Source organism: Pavona decussata, unplaced genomic scaffold, assembly GCF_977016875.1.
Source record: "Pavona decussata unplaced genomic scaffold, jaPavDecu1.1 SCAFFOLD_95, whole genome shotgun sequence".
NCBI classification, from domain to species: domain Eukaryota; kingdom Metazoa; phylum Cnidaria; class Anthozoa; order Scleractinia; family Agariciidae; genus Pavona; species Pavona decussata.
The window spans coordinates 822,501-842,134 of record NW_028145512.1 but is presented as its reverse complement, the minus strand read 5'-3'; the positions used below and the strand labels follow the sequence as shown (position 1 = coordinate 842,134).

Below are 19,634 nucleotides of genomic sequence, written 5' to 3'. Positions count from 1 at the left end.
TTTACTTGTAGAGTAAGATTATATTTTATGTATAGTAAGTTGTGATCACAAACAAGCAACCCTACCTATTATTCGCACTGCGTTCCTTAGCCATGCGTGAAGTGATCTTTCAGCCTTTGGCTTCCCATCTGTAGCACCGCAAGGATCGTTAAAACTTCTCGGATATTAGGAAAGAACATGTTATTAGCATGTGTCTCTATAAGGCAGGTTATTGAAACTTCGTCTGGCTCTGCTTGACGCTTCCAGTAATTGGTCCAGCAAAACAGGACATTTTCAAAGGTTGCCGCAGTACGTGATCTCACTTCTGTTGCAGTACTTTACCAATTTAATCTTGACTTCTTTGGACTTCGTAACGATTACAGTAGGAATGAGAGCACAGAGTTCGTAACGGGCCTACTGATTATATTGATTATAGAGTTCGTAAGGGACAGCGATGGGAACGAAAATGGCTCCATCCTACGCCAATCTTTTCATGGGGAAATTTGGAGAAACGCCCTAGCATCTACTACACATTCTCCCCTCATTTGGTGGCGTTATATTAATGACACTTTTCTCCTTTGGACACATGGCGAAGATCAATTGAATAGCTTTATCACATACTTAAACAACCTACGTCCTACAATCAAATTCACGAGTTCCTTCTCTTACAGCGAAATCCCCTTTCTTAATGTTAACGTAATGCTCATCGACGGCAGATTGGAAACCCTGCAGACAAACATCAGTATCTCCTTGAATCGTCCTGCCACCCATCTTATACCAATCAATCAATTCCATTCAGCATGGCCTTACGACTTAGAAGAATTTGTTCCACGGACGAGTTCTTCGACTAACGTTCCGACGCACTTACGACACATTTAATCAAGAGAGGATATACACACCGTTTTATTAAAGAAGAAATAGAGAAAGTTCGTCAAATTTCCTATATTTCCTAACCGCTGGCCAAAGAGCCTGAGGACTCTGGGTACGAGATTGGGAGAAAAGGGCTTCAAACTACGTTCAGATGTGAAATAATCAAAACCAGTAACAGAACGCAAATATTAGTTAAAAATGCAAAAAAAAAAAAGGGCAAGAAAACACATGGTGCGTTTTAGCTCACATATCTCCCAACCTTTACACTTATGCTTATGGAAATATATTGCAATATTCCGACAGTGAAGGAAAGTTAACAGGCTAAGAAAAATTAAAAACATTTTGCCTTCCCATCACCCCCGGATTAATTGAGCTGCACCAATTGTTTTTAACCGCTTGCAGTTAGGCCATGTGTCTCCGAATAGACCAGTCGGGAAAAGTAAAACTAAGAAACCAACAAACCAACAGATAAAACTGAAGAGAAAGGAGTGTACATGACGTGGACGAACCTAGATATTTATTACAAGCCCTTTTGTTTACTTTGTTACGAACTGTCAAGCTTCAAAGACGTACCTTTATTTTCTTTTTGCCTGGAAGATAAAGATTACGTTCTACCTCGTGTGATTGCAAAAGGCTGTAGTTTTGTTATTCTCCAGTCTGGAAGTTTTTCTTTAGGCGATCATAATTTGTTTATTTCATGATCAAAGCTTGTCCTAGAGGTAACGCAACTCGTCAATAGCTGATCTCTTGTCTGCCGTTATCAGCCTAATATATCGAACTTTAATTTATCTCGCTCATGTCTGAATGTGTTTTGTGAATCTGACATAGATGTGAAAGGATCGATATGAGGAGGTAAGGATCCTGAAAACAGTTCATTTAAGGCTACTTTCTGATAGAAAACTTTGGTTTGCTTCAGGGAGGATCATCTCACACGCGGCATATCATGGCTCTTACAGTCGATGATGTAATGGAGAAGATCGGCAGTTTTCATCGATACCAATATAGGTTACTGTTCATCTTTGGTTTTATGAAGATCTTTGGCGATGCTTTCCAGACAATGATTCCAACATTCCTCAGCATTGAGCCGCCATGGCGATGCAAAGAGAACAGTCCTGCGTGTAACCTGACGGGAACCTTTAAACCAGGTGATGAAAATTACAACTTTCGCTGCTCAATTCCACGGGATCAGTGGGAGTTTGACACCAGTGACCTCAACTCAGCTGTGAACGAAGTAAGATGAAGCATTTTAACTTTACTTTTTTGTGGTGTATCCACTTCATTTGATTTTATTTAAGGCTTGTTCACACCATGAACGTTGGTTGCAATTCTACCTCACTATTGTGTTATTGGGGGATCACGTGAGATTGCGCGACTTGTGAACTAAGCTCACTTTGTTCTTGCTCAGTGAAGCGACCAGAAGCCTTTATTTAGCTATTCGCAAATACTGAAAACTTCTAAGGTAAGGAGCATTACCTCGAATGTAGGGTTAAACGTTGTTTAAACTAGTGAAATCTCCAACGGTCTCCCTAGTAACGGAAAAAAGGTTGAGTCGGAGGGTCCTGTTCGTAAGTTTGAGCGACACAGGTTTGGTAAACGATTTTGAGGGTTTTTCATTCAGCTTGGCACTTCTGGACACGACAACTCACTGGCATGGGAAAATGAAATTCTCATTTTGATTGTTCAAGTGTACGATCTAGAGGAGAAGTGTGGCCGGTCAGTTACTCACAATTGTTAACAACATGGTGCGATCTTGTCTTACCTATTTACAGATTGGCCTTTTCCTTCCTTTTGGAACAAAAGTAACGTAGTGTAAATAAAGTTGTAACTCCCAGTACCTCAAACGTAAGCATGTGAGGGGAGGTTCATTATACAAACGTGAACAAGTTTCTAGCATCGCATTTGTATAGTTAACATAGTCCGTGTTTTGATAACCACAGTGCAACCAAAGTATTATTGTTACAATTGTTATGTCGAATTATTATTATTCAGACGGAAATTTACTTTTCTTGCTTTCAGCATTAACATATTTTACACAATAATTTACTTTTCTTGCAGTTTGACTTGGTGTGCGATGTATCAACGCTGGCCGCACTGAACAAAGCTATTATGTTCGTGGGCTTTATGATTGGTGTGCTTGTTGGAGGTGTTTTGTCCGACAAGTTCGGACGCAAGCCAATTGTGTACTTCCTTTCAGTCGTGTGTAACATCATAGCTCTGGGTGCGTCTTTTGTCCAGGTCTACTGGTTCTACGTGACACTCAGGTGTCTGGTGGGTATTTGCGTCGGTAAGTCGCTGATTGATGTTCACTATTCACATCAATCATTTTCCGGTACAATTCGCTAAGTTGCAGTTATTATAGAGTAGGTTATTAGCTTGGGTTACATCTATCAATTCCACACTATACTACAGTAAGTAAAATAAGGCTAAATTATTGACCTGTGTATTTCAATAAGGTTTTTGCTCTTGAAAAGCTGCTCGATCCTTTTCACAAAACTAAATTTGCGGCTCATGATAATTTGGTGGGTGATGGATGATAGAGGTTTAGTGGGGGCATGCAGGTGATCGATGATGGGTAAAGGAAGGGAACTCCGGACTACTCGCAAGGCCTGTTCATGCCATTCAGCACTGATTGTGAATACTCTGCCTAAATCTCGCACGAATATTTTAAAACGCAGCTTTTCCTACAAAGAAGCTCGTTTGTGGAATAGCCGTCCAGCTAACGTCAGAGTGACTACGTCTTCTAAGACCTTTACCAGGGTATTAAGGAATGGAACCTTTTAGAACAGTCTTTCAAAGACAGAAATTCTTTTTTAATATTTTAGCAACGTATCAAAGAGCGTGTTTTTAGCTAGTTTTTAATTCTTATTTCTAATTTTTGTTTCTTATCGCTGGCTTGGTATTTTCTACTTTTAAATAATTGTAATTTTGAAATGCGTGTGTTATTTCATTTCTCAATCTACAGGGGCCCATTGAATATCACTTTCGTGATGTGGTCTCCTTGTGTAAAGATTGTTATTATTATTATTATTATTATTATTATTATTATTATTATTATTATTATTAGTTTAAAGACGAGATAAATTTGTTAATGTCCTCCTAGTACTCCCACGACAAACTTGTAAATCAGTTTTATTTTTAAAATCTATTTTGTAACTCATGTTTTTGCTGCGTTTAAATAAAGTGTATGTTATGTTATGTTATGTTATGTTATGTTATGTTATGTTATGTTATGTTATGTTATGTTATGTTATGTTATGTTATGTTATGTTACGTTGTTATATGATGGCTGATAGGTAATGAATGATAGGCGATGGGTGATGAATGATTGGCTATGGGTGATTGGTGATGAATAATGGGTAATGACTGATGGGTGATTGGTATGAGGTGATGGATGATTGGTTGTTTGGGATGGGTAATGGGTGATAGGTGATGTATGATTGGTTTTTGGGGATGGGTAATAGATGATTGGTGATGGGTAACAGGTAATTGGTGATGGGTGATGAGTGATCGAATTGGTTGTGGGTGGTGGGTGATGGATAATTGGTGATTGGTGATGGGTAATGAATGATGGGTGATGAATGATTGGTGATTGGTGATGGGTAATTAGTGATTGGTGATTGGTGATGAGTTTATGGGTGATGGATAATTGGGATTGGTGATGGGTAATGGGTGATTGGTGATTGATGATGGGTAATCGGTGATTGGTGATGAGTTATGGGGGATTGGTGATGGGTGATGGATGATTGGGATTGGTGGTGGGAAATGGGTTATTGGTGATGGGTAATGGGTGATTGGTGATTGGTGATTGATGATGGGTAATTGGTGATTGGTGATGGATTATGGATGGTAATGAATGTTGATTGATGGGTGATCGATGACGGATTGCGGGTGACGGGAGCTGGATTGTGCATGATGGGTGAAGGATGATGGATGCTGGGTGACAGATGATGTATGATGGCCGATGTATAACTATTGCCAGATTACGAGCGGTCGATTGCACGGTGTTGGAGATTAAAACATCGGATGTGCTTAAACGGCGAAACACGTTTCAGTTAAGAAATCGCTTAAGTTAACTGACAGATGGTGATGAAAGAGGGCTAATTAGTGATGGATGGAGTTTATTGGTTGAATGGTGAATAGAGGTGGATAATGGGAGATGACGAGGCATGAAAGGACATAAGAGAAAATGAGTCCTAAATGATAATCCATTGACTGGATCATAGTACAAGTGGTCAATAAGAGACGACAAGTAATATCCATGACGCTCAAAATATTTTTTGTATCCGTTGATTCTTTGTCTAATAGGTAGCTCATCACTGCCCATGTACGTTTTACTCATGGAGTATGTAGGCAAACGTCATCGTCACGTCGTGGGGACAACCCTGTTTTATTTCTGGGTTATTTCGCTAATGCTGCTGGCATTGTTTGCTTATCTGATAAGAGACTGGCGCACACTCTCTATAGCAGGAGCTGTCCCTGGCCTGTTGCAGATATTTTTTTGGTGGTAAGCAATACATCAATATTCGTGATTATCTTCATGTTTTACGCAGGCGTTCAATTGTATTTGTCTGGGTTATTTTCGTTTGTCTCGACGCTTTCCAAAAAGTTCGCAAAAGCAAAACTACATGCTCCCACTGGTTAACAAATAATAAATATAACTGTTGAAATGTTTCAGAACCGAAGGATCATTCAAAGACGACTTTCCGTTCTATTAGTAAATAAAAGAGGTAATTACGCGGTATTTATTTTGGGATAGCTAACTTTGCTTCTGACCTCAGCGCCGTGACTAATAAAAAAAAAGGTTGTAAATGTTAAGCTGGGAAATGAAATAAAATAATATGCAACATTCATCATGCCACGAGCGGGGGCCGTAGAAAAACGTCTGCTTACCAGGCAAGGATCAAAGCCACTACCTCCTGATCGGTGGAATGCTCAATCACTGAGCTACTGAGAGAAACGTGGCGACCGAGGCCATTTCAGTACTTAATATGTGATGTCGAAAGTGTTCTGTGTCTTTATAAGTAAGGAAAGATAGTCAAAGTTAAGTCTAATGCAGATTATTTTTTTTACTTGGAATTAACATTTTAGCCTGTTAGTTCAAAAACGCAATTTTGGTCTTGTCCCGTCGGGTGGGGCATTTGAACCCTTTTTCAAGCTATGCGGAAGGATTTCTGGCTATATTGGCTGACCTCACTGTGGGGCATTTGCAATGGCCCGAAGCGAAAAAGACAAATGTCTGACACATTTCTGAGGAAGGGGGATGGTCTCGCTGGAGAGTAATAGAACCGTATTCCCATAAGCACGGCAGTGAGATTAGAAAGATGTTATGTTGATAAGGTCCTCATTGTTCAAAGGGCCAAGAAAAAATCTAAATTTCTGACGGGAACCAAACGAGAGGCCATTCAATTTTTTTACGCTGCCTTTTAAATGGGTTAAACGTTGTTCAAATAACAGGTATATACCAGAGTCTCCTCGCTGGCTACTGGTGCATGGCAAGCCAAAAGAAGCCTGGGAAGAGCTCCAAAAGGTAGCTGCTTTCAATCGAAAAGAAATGCCGGATGGAGAATTGGAACAAAAAAATGCCACGCCGGAGAGAACTGGTGACTTCCGTGACCTCTTCAGTTCATTCAACATGACCAAAAGAACTCTGATATCTTGGTTTAATTGGTAAGGGAAAATTTTTCTACAGCTTGTAAACTCTAAAATAGGCCTTGACATTGACTGGAAACTGCAAAAATGTAAGATGTGCCTATTCTCGATTCGCTGTGCAAGTTGCAAACGTTCGTGGTACACTGCAAACGCTCACAGTTATAACGACTTCTATCACTAGCGCTGCGAAGTGCACACATCAAAATATCAAAAGGAAAAAATTATTTTAAGGACCAAAGTATTTTCTAAGGAGTGCTAATGGGGGAGGGGGGGGGGGGCAATTATTCATATCTAGCTGGAATTCGAAGATGTTGTTTTTGTTGTTTTGTTTTTGTTTGGGTTCCTTTTGCGAAAAGGTGGAAAATCTGTCGGTGTAAGAACGAGAAGCAGCCCCTTGCTCGTAAGTTTAATCCACATATGACGCCCATTCACTCTGGAAGCCAAGCGGGGGCCATATTCTCGGTGCAGGCTTACGCTCTCACCACTTCAACATTCCCGCTCCCTCATTGCATCAAGAGAAAGTACTTAGGTTCATTGAAATTGTAGTACTTGAGGATTTTATCTATGGATCCATGAATCAAAGTTAGTTTGATTTATTTAACACAATAACGCACTTTTGACTGTGTACGTTTTTGTTTTAGGATGGTCATATCATTGGTGTATTACGCTGTTTCATATAGCGCAGGGATTTTTGGCGGCAACCGTTATTTGGTGTTCTTTTTGACCAGCCTCATAGAGATTCCCTCCAACTTCACTTGCATAATCCTTAACCGTAGGTATGTTAATCTACAAGTAACACTAATCCCAAAACCTTTTGATAACAGCAGATAACCATTATATTATTTGAATCACAAAACTACGACTCAGAAAGACATCTTTATTGAATGGATGAAGCCTGGCAGTCTTAAGGCTTACTTCTTGATTTCCTAAAATACTACGGTTAAATTTCTTTTTTAGAAAGAATTACTTTATTGTTCGGATTTAAATTTTCAGAAAAATTTATTACCGAGGAACACGCATTCCAATCTAGTCGCTGTTGTTGACAATCATGCAATTAAAGGTAGAGAGCTAAACTGTGATTCGTAAATCTTTCAGGATTGGCCGGAAGAAAACAACTGTTCTTGGGGTGATCGTGTCCTTCATTGCATCTGTCATTGCCGTTGTCTTTCAACGAGATATTAAAAACACAGGTAACCTCTATCAAGTTTAACTTCACCAAAACAGTTCCATGGCTAAAAGGGCCATACATTTCTTCCACTACAACGTTCGTCCTGTACCTTAGAACGAGCATTACTGAGAAGACTTAACGGTGTCACAATTTTTTTACCGTCTAACTTGTGTATTAAATAGACCGCGGGATTCTGAAGAATATGTTATTTCTAGCGCAAACAAAATATCTGTGATAGCTTGAGGTTCTGTGATGCTACAATCCCAGAAAAAAAGTCTCTGGGAAAACGCTTAACTTTCAAGCGCGGCCGTTTTATTTCTTCTCAAGAAATGATACTTGTGCTGTTTTGCGCAAGTTTCTCCCTCCTCCAAATCAATGCACGTGACTTGTAGGTTGTCTTCTGGACAAACGGCCTTGTGCGCCAATTCAAGGATGAAACGATATTTCAGGTTCTAACATTGACTTTCTGGTTGTGTTAATTATATTAATCTCATGTTATGTTCATTTTGCATTTTAGGATTTCTGGTGGCAAACATAATCATGGCACAAGGTTTCGCGAAATTCTTCATCAACATGGCATTCAGTTCGATCTACGTTTACACTTGTGAACTTTTCCCCACTGTTATCAGGTATTGCCAAATTTCTATGGGTAGGAATTTTTATGGACGCTTTTTAGAAAATCTATCCACAGCCACTTAGCGCCCTAACGCTACCGAAAAATTCTGTAGAAAAATATTCCTTTCCGTGGCATGATAACTGTCTCAATAAAGTCAATGCATTCAGTCCACGGAAAAGGTCACTGTTCTCAGGCAACATTCCATTTTTGGCCAAATAAGTAAGTTTTCCTCTAAGCCAGAGTTAGGACACAGCAAGTGGAAAAATTTGGGGCCCTGATGCAAACTCTTAAATTATTACAAGAAAACAAGGTCACTCTTTATTCTCCATTGATCTCTAATTTGCTCAATTTCCAGGAATATCGGAATGGGAACCTCATCTGCCGCCGCGCGCATTGGATCCATATCAGCACCTTATGTAGTTTGGCTGGTATCAACATTGAATCTTTTGAAACTTTGGTTATCTGCTCCATTTTAACATGTTAGTGTCCGCACTAAACCTTTTTTCTTTCTTTTAATTACTCATCAGGTTCGTTTCCATATTATCTTGCCATACTCCATCGTGGCAGTGCTTGCGTTCCTCTGCTCTGTCTTGTGCTTTCTGCTGCCGGAGACTAAGGATGCAGCAACTCTAGAGAATATGGATTCCGTGAACACCAGCGCTTCAGAAATGGTGAAGACGGAGCGAGTTCCATGTGAACCAAGCAAGGAGAAAGAAGAATTGGGAGAACTGCTACTTAATCAGGAGTGTGCTGCTTAAGAGATGCCTTTGCCAGAGAAAATGGGGTTTTCGTTTTACTACTTACTTACCCTTTACTTATAATCAGTATTAACTGGCGCTCTTGTATGTATAATAGATGAATACACTCTTTCAGCAAACAGAAAATTCTCGTGGCCGGTAATTTCTTAATTTATTAATTTTCTTAATTAATTTCTTAATTTGTTAATCAGTATTAACTAGCGCTCGTGTTTTTATCACAGATGAATACACTCTTTCATCAAACTGAATATTCTCGTGGCCGGTAATTTCTTAAAATTCCTAGACATGCCGTCTTGGTTCTTACTCTCCTCAAGAAAAGAACTTCATCACTTAACCGGAAAGTACCATGGCTTGTCGCACAAATCTTGAGCAATTTACAGTCCTTTTCCAAAGTACCAAAATCTGGAACTCTCCCCCAATATCAATTACTTCTTCATCTAGTTTTTTCACCTTTAAGAAAAAATGTTGCAGTTTTTATCTATAAGAACATGAATTGACCAAGCCGCACTTACACAGCACCATATTTTCTTTCTATTAAAGTGTATATGACACGAAATCTTTTATTAGCTTATTAGGAAGAGCTTTCAAAATGATGAACAATGGCATTTATTTTATTGCGATAGCATTCTTGGTTGCCGAGTTATTCAAGATTTAGGCTTATGCAAATTAGACAACTTGTGACGTCACAATACTGACACAAAATGAAGGGAAATCACAAAAAAATAGAATATCTCTTAAGCCTTTTTCTGTATAGAACTGAAACTTTGTAGAGTTGTTATACTCATCACTAAGTTTTATGATATGATCCACTATGACATTTCCATGGCAACACAATGGGCTCCAGGCCCTCACCATCCAAAGGATAAAATCAGAGTTTCCCTTCCCAAGAAGCGCTTTTTGCCCTTGATGTTTATTCAGTGGGTGTGAGGGAATATGGACATAACGCAGCACAAGTATAAGAAATTCTGTTTGACTGTGGAGCAATAAATAAGGCATTTGTCATTTTCGGAAGGTAGAGGTCTGGTAACGAGTACGTTACTATGGTGACATCATAGCCACTATCACAATGTGTAGTTCTGTCAGCACATCAACCCTGCAAAATTTCAACCCTGTGGATGTAGTATTTGCGTAGATATTCCAAATTTTGTGATTTCCCTTCATTTTGTGTCAGTATTGTGACGTCACAAGTTGTCTAATTTGCATAAGCCTAAATCTTGAATAACTCGGCAACCAAGAATGCTATCGCAATAAAATAAATGCCATTCTTCATCATTTTGAAAGCTCTTCCTAATAAGCTAATAAAAGATTTCGTGTCATATACGCTTTATTGATAGCCGAGGTAACCTCTCTTATAAGTCTGGTGGTTTCGTCTCCTCACCATTACTGTAAATTGAATGATTTCTCTTTTTCTTAGTAAGGCAAATAAATGATGAGAACGATGATCGGAAAACGTCGGAACTTATCTCTGTGGCAAAACTACGGTGAAAGTAAATCAGAGTGAACATTTTAGTTTGCTAAGAGTTTTGAAACGTTATCAGGTGATCAAAGCGCAGCATACCGCTAAAGTTTTGCATATTTCGGTTTTTGCAACAATTGTAAAACTGTAAATGGTTTGAACCTATAATTCATGTCATAAGTACGTAAAGTATGATCATTTGGGTGAGAGTAGTCCCGAGAAGGACTGTTTGAGGTGACTTTGACTGACGTTTCGACAACCTGCGCGGAAGTCATCTTAAGAGTCAAGTGAATTGTGGAACGTCAGTAGGTGGTACCACAATCCACTTGACTCTGAAGATGACTTCCGCTCAGGTTGTCGAAACGTCAGTCAAAGTCACCACAAACGGTCCTTCTCAGGACTACACTCAACCGGATGATCATAATTTACGTACTTATGACATTTGCAAAACTATGCTTTAGGCAGGTTTTGCCTTTCCCCTGAATGTTGGCTAAGGACTGCATGGATGCTGAAGCTAAAAACAATCACTGTATCAGAGTTGATTATTGGCCAGCTTTTCATCCATCTGCTGTAGCCAGTTGGCCTCTTAAACCATGCTTCTATCTTTTGGCCTTACTTGGCGCTGATCTTGTGAAAATATCATCTGGGCTGGCTATGAAAGGGCCTGACGCAAACATGTTTACAGCACAGTCAAAAGTTGAACAAAGTTCGGCATCATATAATTGGTCATCGGTAATAGTTTTTGCGTAGCAATGGTGAACAGATAGCCCGAGCTGTATTTGGAATTTTCTTCCAAGTAAATTAAAGAAGATGTGAAGGAATTCTTTCCATCAACGCAATCTTCTAAGTCAAGTATTTCAGGTCATCTTGATTATGATTCAGCAAGGCAAGTTAATATCTTGTAGTAATGGAAATAAAGACTTGATTTTTGTAGCCAGTACAAACGATTGATTGTGAATTTGAGCCTGGCGTATCCAATCGATAACAATCAATAATCGGAAACGCAATCGGTAGAAGTTAATTAATCGATTGATATCAATTGGCTTGAGCCAGTGGATGACCAATCGATTTATCACATGCAATGTCGGTTATCGATTATTATCGATTGCCAGAAGGTACCATGTGTCTGACCTCCAGTAAAAGAAGTTCCGATTTACTTTCATCGATTATGAGACGTTTGCTTACAGACGTTAATCGCAGCGAGCAGTGTTTCCAGAGGACAAAGCTAAGGTGGAAAGCATTGAGCTCCCCGTTTTCAACCCCGTGTCTATCGATAAAGGAGCCTGCAGGATCATACATTGTTGTCCGATCGCGAAAGTTGAAGAAATTGCATGGGGGTATTACGTTTCTCTACCAAAAATGTGAGCATTTCAGTTTTATTTTGATTAACTTTAATATTTATTTTACACGACCTTGGTGTCTTGATAGAGGCAGTAAAAGTGAAGGTTCTAATCTATATGTATGTCGTCTCAAAACGAGCTCATGCAGTTACTTTCCGTTTCATGAACGGTAACAATTTCATGTCATTTTACTGTTAGATGAACGTTTCAAAACAAAAATGCATTTCAATTTTCTTCATATGTTCCGCCATAGACGTTGCTAACGCCCTAAATACAGACCGTATAAACGTAAAAAAAAATCAAAACCGATCGATGACAATCGATACCAATTTATTAATCTATTGGCTGGTATTGAAACCCAATAACAATCCAAAAAAGTTCAGAAGGATTTTCGTAATCGATTTACCTATCGATTTCCATTAATAATCCCGTAATTGATATTGATTGCTATCTATTGAAATTGACTGTCATCTATCCTCGGTTTCATTCTTTGGATGTGCAGGGATTTGAAGAAACTCTCGGAAGAGTAGTGCACCTGCGCCCAGTTGCATAAAGCATTTTAAGATAAGTAGGAGCCTGTTGCTGCAGTCGTTCCCTGCATTCCGAAGGATTTGCTCAACCTCTGTGTTGGATCACTCGGTTGAAAGCAATTTATTGAGGATAGAGAACACAACAAGAGCGCTAGAAAATCCTTCGGAAGGGAGGGAATGACTGTAGAAAACTCCCACTTATCTTAAGATGCCTGTCCTGCCCTGCTGCCTCAGATTGGTGATTAGCCAATCTAACACATAACAAGACGAAATATAAACTTTCATGGTGTTCGGATCTTTGAGTCGCGAAAGTGCCACAAATAATAACGGGATTTGGTCTACTCTTGGCTGTATGAAATGGTTACAATTTTTCGCTTTGATCTAGAATATCCATTTAGGCTGGTATACTTCTAAGGGGGAATATAAGCTATGGATAAAATGGCGAGAAGACGAATTGCGAAATGACTTGGAGTTCTGTCATCCGAGGTGGCCTGGAGAGAGGTCGTATCTCATGTCAGAAATCGACTCCTTGCATCACCAGAAACCGGCGTACCTTAAAGACGCCTGGAACTTTATCGACTGGCTTGCCGATTTCATGATCTTTGCTTCTGTAGCAACGCTTCTCATAGCTAATCTCTACGACAACCAAATGGCCCTGTCAATTTACTTTAATTTTCTGTCAGCGACACTTGTGGTACTGTGGATTCGCCTGATGAAGTACGCACGCGCATTCACTGCCTTGGGACCCTTCGTAGTCATGCTGGGTCACGTCATATATGGCATTCTCAAATTTGGCTTTCTGTTTTTTATATTCTACATTCCATATGCGGCTTCGTTGTGGATGGTGTTTAGCCAACACGGAGTTGACGGATATTCTGCCATTACAGATCTTCTGTAGAGCACGTTTAGAATGACTGTTGTGGACGAATATAACTATGATGAACTGTCACAAGCCAAGCCTATTATGGCTAAGGTGCTTTACGGTACGTTCATTGCTGCGTCGGGAGTCATTTGTCTCAATTAGTTTATCGCGTTGATGTCGGACACATTCCAAAGAGTCTACGACAACGTGAAAGCAAACGCAGTGATGCAGCAAGCGGGCACGATCATCACGATCATCCACACCCATTTATTCGCTGGGAGAGCAATTGAGGTCGGTAGAGAACACCAAGGACCTCGGGGTAACCATCTCTTCTGACCTGTCCTGAGACAAGCATGTGTTTGCAACGGTAAATGAGGCAAATATGATATTGGGTATTATAAAGCGCTCCACTGATCGGAGCAAATAACCAGGATGTGTTTTCGCAGCTCTACAAGTCACTGGTCAGGCCTATACTTGAGTATGTGGCTACTGTTTGGAGCCCGACTATAAAGGCTAGTTTCCACATACCGATTTATAGAGCCAATTTACACGTTACAATTTATCGGGCGATATTTTTTCCTGTTGGTGTAGCGCGGGGTGAAATGTACACCATTTTCACTGTCATTACAACCAATCACTGCCTTTGCTGAATTAAGTTATGGGAGGCGAGATTTGTCAAAGATAGAAGGTCGTAAGACAGAGAAAGGAAAGGTAGGACGCATCGCCGAAGGGGAGGTGGGTGGGTAAAGAAATTCTGTAATCCCAGAACGGCGTAACTTGGTGAGAAGGACCAAAAATCAGGAATAATTTGCGTAAATAGGCAGATGAAGTTCCACGAAACACGAGTGGCATTGACCGAGGCGTTACAAACATTCCTACAAATTCATTCGTTAAATTCATTCGGCGTTACAAATTCGTTTATTCTCACTCAAAATCCGAGGCGTTACAAACATGCCAGCGTTGCGCGCAGGTTAGTTTCGTGGTTAGTTTAGACAGTGAGAATATTCAAATATCAGTCATTTTTACATAGGGTTGGATTGATCTCAATCCTGGCTACAGAATGCTATTTTCTGTGCACTAAATGATTGTTCAACAAATCTGAAACATTATTTTGATGATTCTATTAATACAAATACAATTTCGGCTATTCAAAGTTATTTTAAAGAAAGGTCGCAATGCCTCTTGTTAAAGTTCACTGATCCACGTTCGCAAGATTAATATTACTGAATAAGACGGCAGTTCGACTCCTTTAGATAAACTGGTGATTTCGATCCCACCTTTTGCACGTCTTAGGTGCCTTGGCACAATCCCGGGGTCTTAATCATTGTTTACCAGGCAGGTTGCGGCGCAAAAACATGTTATTCCAAGTTGCCTAAAACAAGGATCCTTTCCTCTTTTGTCATCAATGGAGCGGGCGGTATCCGGTTTTGCTCGGAAACTTGACAAACCGGAAAACCCGAATTAACATAATTAGCTGGATAACTTGATGCAACGGTAGCCGGAAAGTAGTTCTTGTTCTCGGCCAATAGGGAGCTTAAGCAACGACCACGGCAACGGCAACGACAACGCCGCAAAACAATAGGTCTAATGAGCAAAAACAATCGCTCTGCACGTGCGTTTTACATTTTGGTACATTTCTTTGTCGTCCTCTGCAAAACAACAACGTCAGTGAAATGACCACATTTAAGGTTTTGTGGAGAACGTGAACGCACGACAGTGAATTTTTCATTTTCTCTCTTAACTTGTACGCCACTCCTACCAATTTAGTTCCTGGACAGTTCGCCATTTTTGTAAAAGTTTAGCGAGTTGAAATAATCGCGAAGTAGCACAAATGAAATAAAGATATATTTTCGGGTGACGTTTTCGTTGCCGTTGCCGTCGTCGTTGCTTAAGCTCCCTAATGAAGCTTACGAAGCCACTCGTTGAAACCGGTCAAACCACAGGTAACCAAAGCGTATGTGACACAGGTTACCATGCAAGCGTGATTTAAGACTTTGTATGGAGTTAAAATTGAATCAAAATTTAGACAACAATATTCCCACAAAACTCACCAAAAATATAATAAAGTCTGAAAAATCTTACCCGGTGTGTTTTGCTGTGTTTTCAATGCTTCTCAGTGCTTCTAAACGCTGTTTAGAGCGGTTTATCTCTCAGCAGCTCTTCCACGTGCATCACTGTATTATGTTAATGACAAGGTAGGAAATATTGAAAGTCGAATTTGAATAAAATTTGGCCCGTCATTTGAGGAGAGCACTTCGAAAACCTTGCTAAAATTTGCTTGAAACTTAGGCACTCGCTTAACTGTCTCTCCATATGGCAAGAAGGATGATGTGCAGTCCTTCCTGGGTAGATAATTTTCGGCGAAGTTTATTTATTGAGACACAGGCCTTTTTTGAAAACAAAGTTCATTTCAAATTGGGTGCCATTTTTGCCGCCGACAGAGCCGTGTCGCTGGAATGTTGGAACAAACTCACGGTCAAACCTAGGCACGAGTATTAAAAAGTGCCCAGCCGGGGAAATCCACGGGAAGCCTTTGGCAAGTAACAAACCACACAAGCCCCCTCCCGGCTAAGTGAAGTAGCCGTGCTTGGTGAGTTTTGTGGGAATATTGTTGTCTAAATTTTGATTTAATTTTAACTCCATACAAAGTCTTAAATCACGCTTGCATGGTAACCTGTGTCACATACGCTTTGGTTACCTGTGGTCAAACAGGAAGAAGTCTAAATCAATATAACTAGCCATAAGGTTCCTGCGAGCATACATCTTTTCAATACTAGTAGCTTCACTTGCTTGAAATTTCCAACCGATCCGGTGAGTATTTTCGTTTTTGCGGCTTAGGTTTCAAGGATTAAGTAGTAAAAAAAAGTTCCAACAAGAGGGTTAAAATCTATTTTAACATAAAACTTCGGCAGCGTTATGGACTGTTTGAAGCCAGACCATGCATGACTTATTAATGACCTGGATGCAAGATTCAGCACGATCAGTTTGCAACAACAAAGATGAAAAAGGGCACTCGCCAAACCAGAAAGATTTTTTACACGTTGTAAAGTTGCAGTCTTAAGGAGTTTGGTTAGGAACTTAAATGTAGTATTGATGAGTACAATACAACGCTGCACTCGACGTGAACATCTAGAGAAAACACTGTTGTTCCCGCCCTTTGAGGATATTCGTTTAAGGACGTTCGCGCGAAAAAGTTCTGCCCTACAGAATATTTTCATACTTTAGGTATGGTCAGCTAATGAGTTATTGATGTCAGAAATGCAAAAAAATTAGGGGGTCACCGACTTCGTTTCAGAGATATAGCGCTGGAAAAATACCCTGATTTTGAAAAGTTGGGCCTTCGTAACTCAAAATGACCTCCACAGTTTTAAGTTTAAAATATTCAGGATGACTAACAGGAGACAAACTATTTTAATCAAATTTTATCTAAGCGTATATGTTTCGTAAATTAGTCCAACTGGTGTCATCCTTGTAATTAAATGTAGCCCTTAAAGAGGACATTCGCCATCGTCACACAGACAAAAAGAGTGCAATTCGATGGCGCGTGGACAGAAAAATAGAAAATAATCAAACTTCTGCCCCATAGATTTTTTTCATTCTTCCCTAAAAGGTAGACAATCGATAAAGAAAGTGATCAATTGAAAAAAAAAAGTGGGGGTCACCAGACATCTAGGGAGTTATAATGAAGATAAGCTAGCCGCTGTGGTGACAGATTCCAAAGTCACGTTTTTGCGTGACAGGTCAGAGAAGCACTGGAACCTAAACAGGGATATCTATCCCATAATTCACCGCTCACAATGGTTGCTCGAGTCAATGTTTTCGTTCGAGTGTGCTGTCAAAACTCTCATCGTTTAAGTTGTTTATTGTTATTCTACCTTCAAAACTTATACACCTTTTTAGCCAATGCCGAGAAAATGCATCTATAGCCGTTAGCGAGGCGAAAATTAATTTGAGAAGTAAGCTTATTTATTTACCTAGAATGGGTATGTTGAGATTGACTGTACACGGGATTGGTGATCAATAAAATTGCTCTCTTGTAAGGTAAGACTTTCTTGTTTACTATCAAAATTTAAAAAAGCTTAAAGGTGACTTCGTTTGACGAATAGACTACATAAAGTATTGCATTTCAATTATTTTGTCATATCGAGAGTCAATTAAGTAAATTTATAAATCTCTTGGCGCGAAATACCCGCAGGTATCAGCGCCTTTTCTTGGACTTTTTGTTGCAACCTTAACCCGTCTAATCGTTTCACGTCGAGTTTTCGTTTTCAAAACTGTGCAACGGAGATGAATTTCCCCCTTTTCCCTCTTTTTAATGCTGTCACATCGGCCGACATGTGTGTTTACCTCCGTATATCGTCAACCATGAATTGCACGTGACATTACCTGGCGTGTGCGTTACTTGCGCACTAAAGATGCGCATAAACAATTAGCGCGAACGTCCTTAAGGGGGCCGAACGAATGCAGTTCGGTGTGGTCGGGTACTTTAGCTGAAAATTGAAGTTGTAGAAAGTTTTGGGAAACGGTATTTTATTCCCCGAATTGACGGGCTGTTAATTGTTTTGCAAAAATCTTAATTGACCTTTTTGCGCATTTTTATAGACCTTCTGTATTTACTATTAGGAGAGAAGAGTGTTTTCTTTACAGGTCTGCAGTGAGTCATGTTCGAATATTTTTTAAGTTTACGTCGCGCTTTGAGATTTTTCGCTTATTCCACAAGCAGGCGTGTATAGAAGAGATAACTGGATAGGCTTGGAAAGAAAAAGATACAAGAAAAACACAGGGAAAACGCGTAATCGTGCGGTCAAAGCCTCACTCGAGCCATTGAATCGTTCCGGGTGAATGCGGTTTATAGCGGAGCTCCGCGCGCAGGAGGCGCGCGCGCAGAGCCCCATTCATAAGAGATTTTGGTGAACCCATATATGCGAAAAATTTTGGTTATGACGTCACTGTCCGTCCGGCGTACGTACGTCCGTCCGTACGTCCTTCCACCCCTCTATGTAAGCCATTGTGAAATGTCACACTCAACCTGTGCGGCAACCCGCGTTTTTTCGGCGGGAAGTGGGATGGCTTACTTCTTTTAGAAAACAAACGAGAATTTTGAAGAACACTAATTTCTTGTATTCGTTGAATATGTTGTCAAACTACATATGTCGAGAAAGCAGGCGACTAATAAGCAAATTTGAAACCCGAGAGCGATGAACAAACATGCGAAATGTCAGTTGAAAACAAACATGTGGTGAGCTGGGTGAGTAAGCAACTCGCAAGTCGCATAGAAATTAAATGCATTTTTGCCGGGAACTGTCGGTAATTTTCCATATTTAACATACTTCAAATTATACACAAATACTTAAATCGTTGCCATACGACAAATATTCGTGGATAAATTAATTTTGAACATCCACAGAGCTATTCACAGAGTTATGTTCTGTGTTGGGCTTCTCTAATTCATTGGCCATTCGCAGCGCAAAAGTTTTGTAAACACGCTCTGATTTTAAATTAAAGCGCTCACTGAAATATTTCGGGCCACAACCAAACATTATTTTTCCTGTATTCTCCTTTTGTTAACGTTTACTTAGAGACTAGAAGTATTTCTGTAAGAGAAATATTCACAGAGTTATGAATTGTTTTGAACATTTTGTGCTGGACTTGGGTCGCAATTCACAGCGCATAAGTTTAATTTGTAAACACGCGCTCACTGAAATATTTCTGGCCACAACCAAACATTATTTTTCCTGTATTCTTTTCTTAAATTTTAGTTAGAGACTAGAATTATTTCTTTAGGAGAAATATTCCTAGAGTCATTAATTGTTTTGAACATTTTGTGCTCGTCATTCGCAGCGCGTATTTGTAAACAGTACGCCCTAATTTTAAAGTAAACGTTCAAATATTTCGAATCATAACCAAACATTATTTTTCCTTTATTTCTTTTCTTGTAACTTTTTTTATGAGACTATAAATAATTCTGTTCGAGGAATATTTACAAAGTAATAAATTTTGAAACAAATATTTTATTTTTATCCGAGCGGCCAAATTTCTTACGAGGAAACATTACGTGGTGGCCAAATTTTCTTTATTGTACGCGTTTCAAACTTTACACAAATGCATTAATAGTTTCCACAGGAGAAATATTTGAGAGAGAGCGTAATTTTTTCATCCACAAGTGTTTTATGCTCTCGAACGTCATCGTAATTCAGCAATGTGATCTCGCACGATCAACAAGAACAGCTTATGGTTCAAAACGTTTTCCGCTTACGCGTAAAAATTTTGCTTTATTTGCACCTAAGATATATATAACTCAAGACAGGAAGAATAATTTGTAACGTTATTACGTTCGATCATACAATAAGCAGAGTAGCATGTATATAAATGCTATTAAAAAGGAATTGTGGAGCTCCGCTTTTAG

At 39.6% G+C, this 19,634-nt stretch overlaps 1 protein-coding gene across 1 annotated transcript; it reads left to right on the top strand.

Annotated features, from left to right (window-relative positions):
- Positions 1-1,384: 1,384 nt before the first annotated feature.
- On the top strand, positions 1,385-9,044 carry LOC146472986 (organic cation transporter protein-like). The gene is made up of 9 exons (XM_085118734.1): positions 1,385-2,080; positions 2,905-3,133; positions 5,155-5,353; positions 6,304-6,516; positions 7,140-7,274; positions 7,594-7,688; positions 8,184-8,295; positions 8,638-8,710; positions 8,810-9,044. Exons 1-9 carry the CDS (start codon positions 1,793-1,795, stop codon positions 9,038-9,040), a joined length of 1,575 nt encoding a protein of 524 aa, XP_084974860.1. The 5' UTR covers positions 1,385-1,792; the 3' UTR covers positions 9,041-9,044.
- The last annotated feature ends 10,590 nt before the right edge of the window (positions 9,045-19,634 follow it).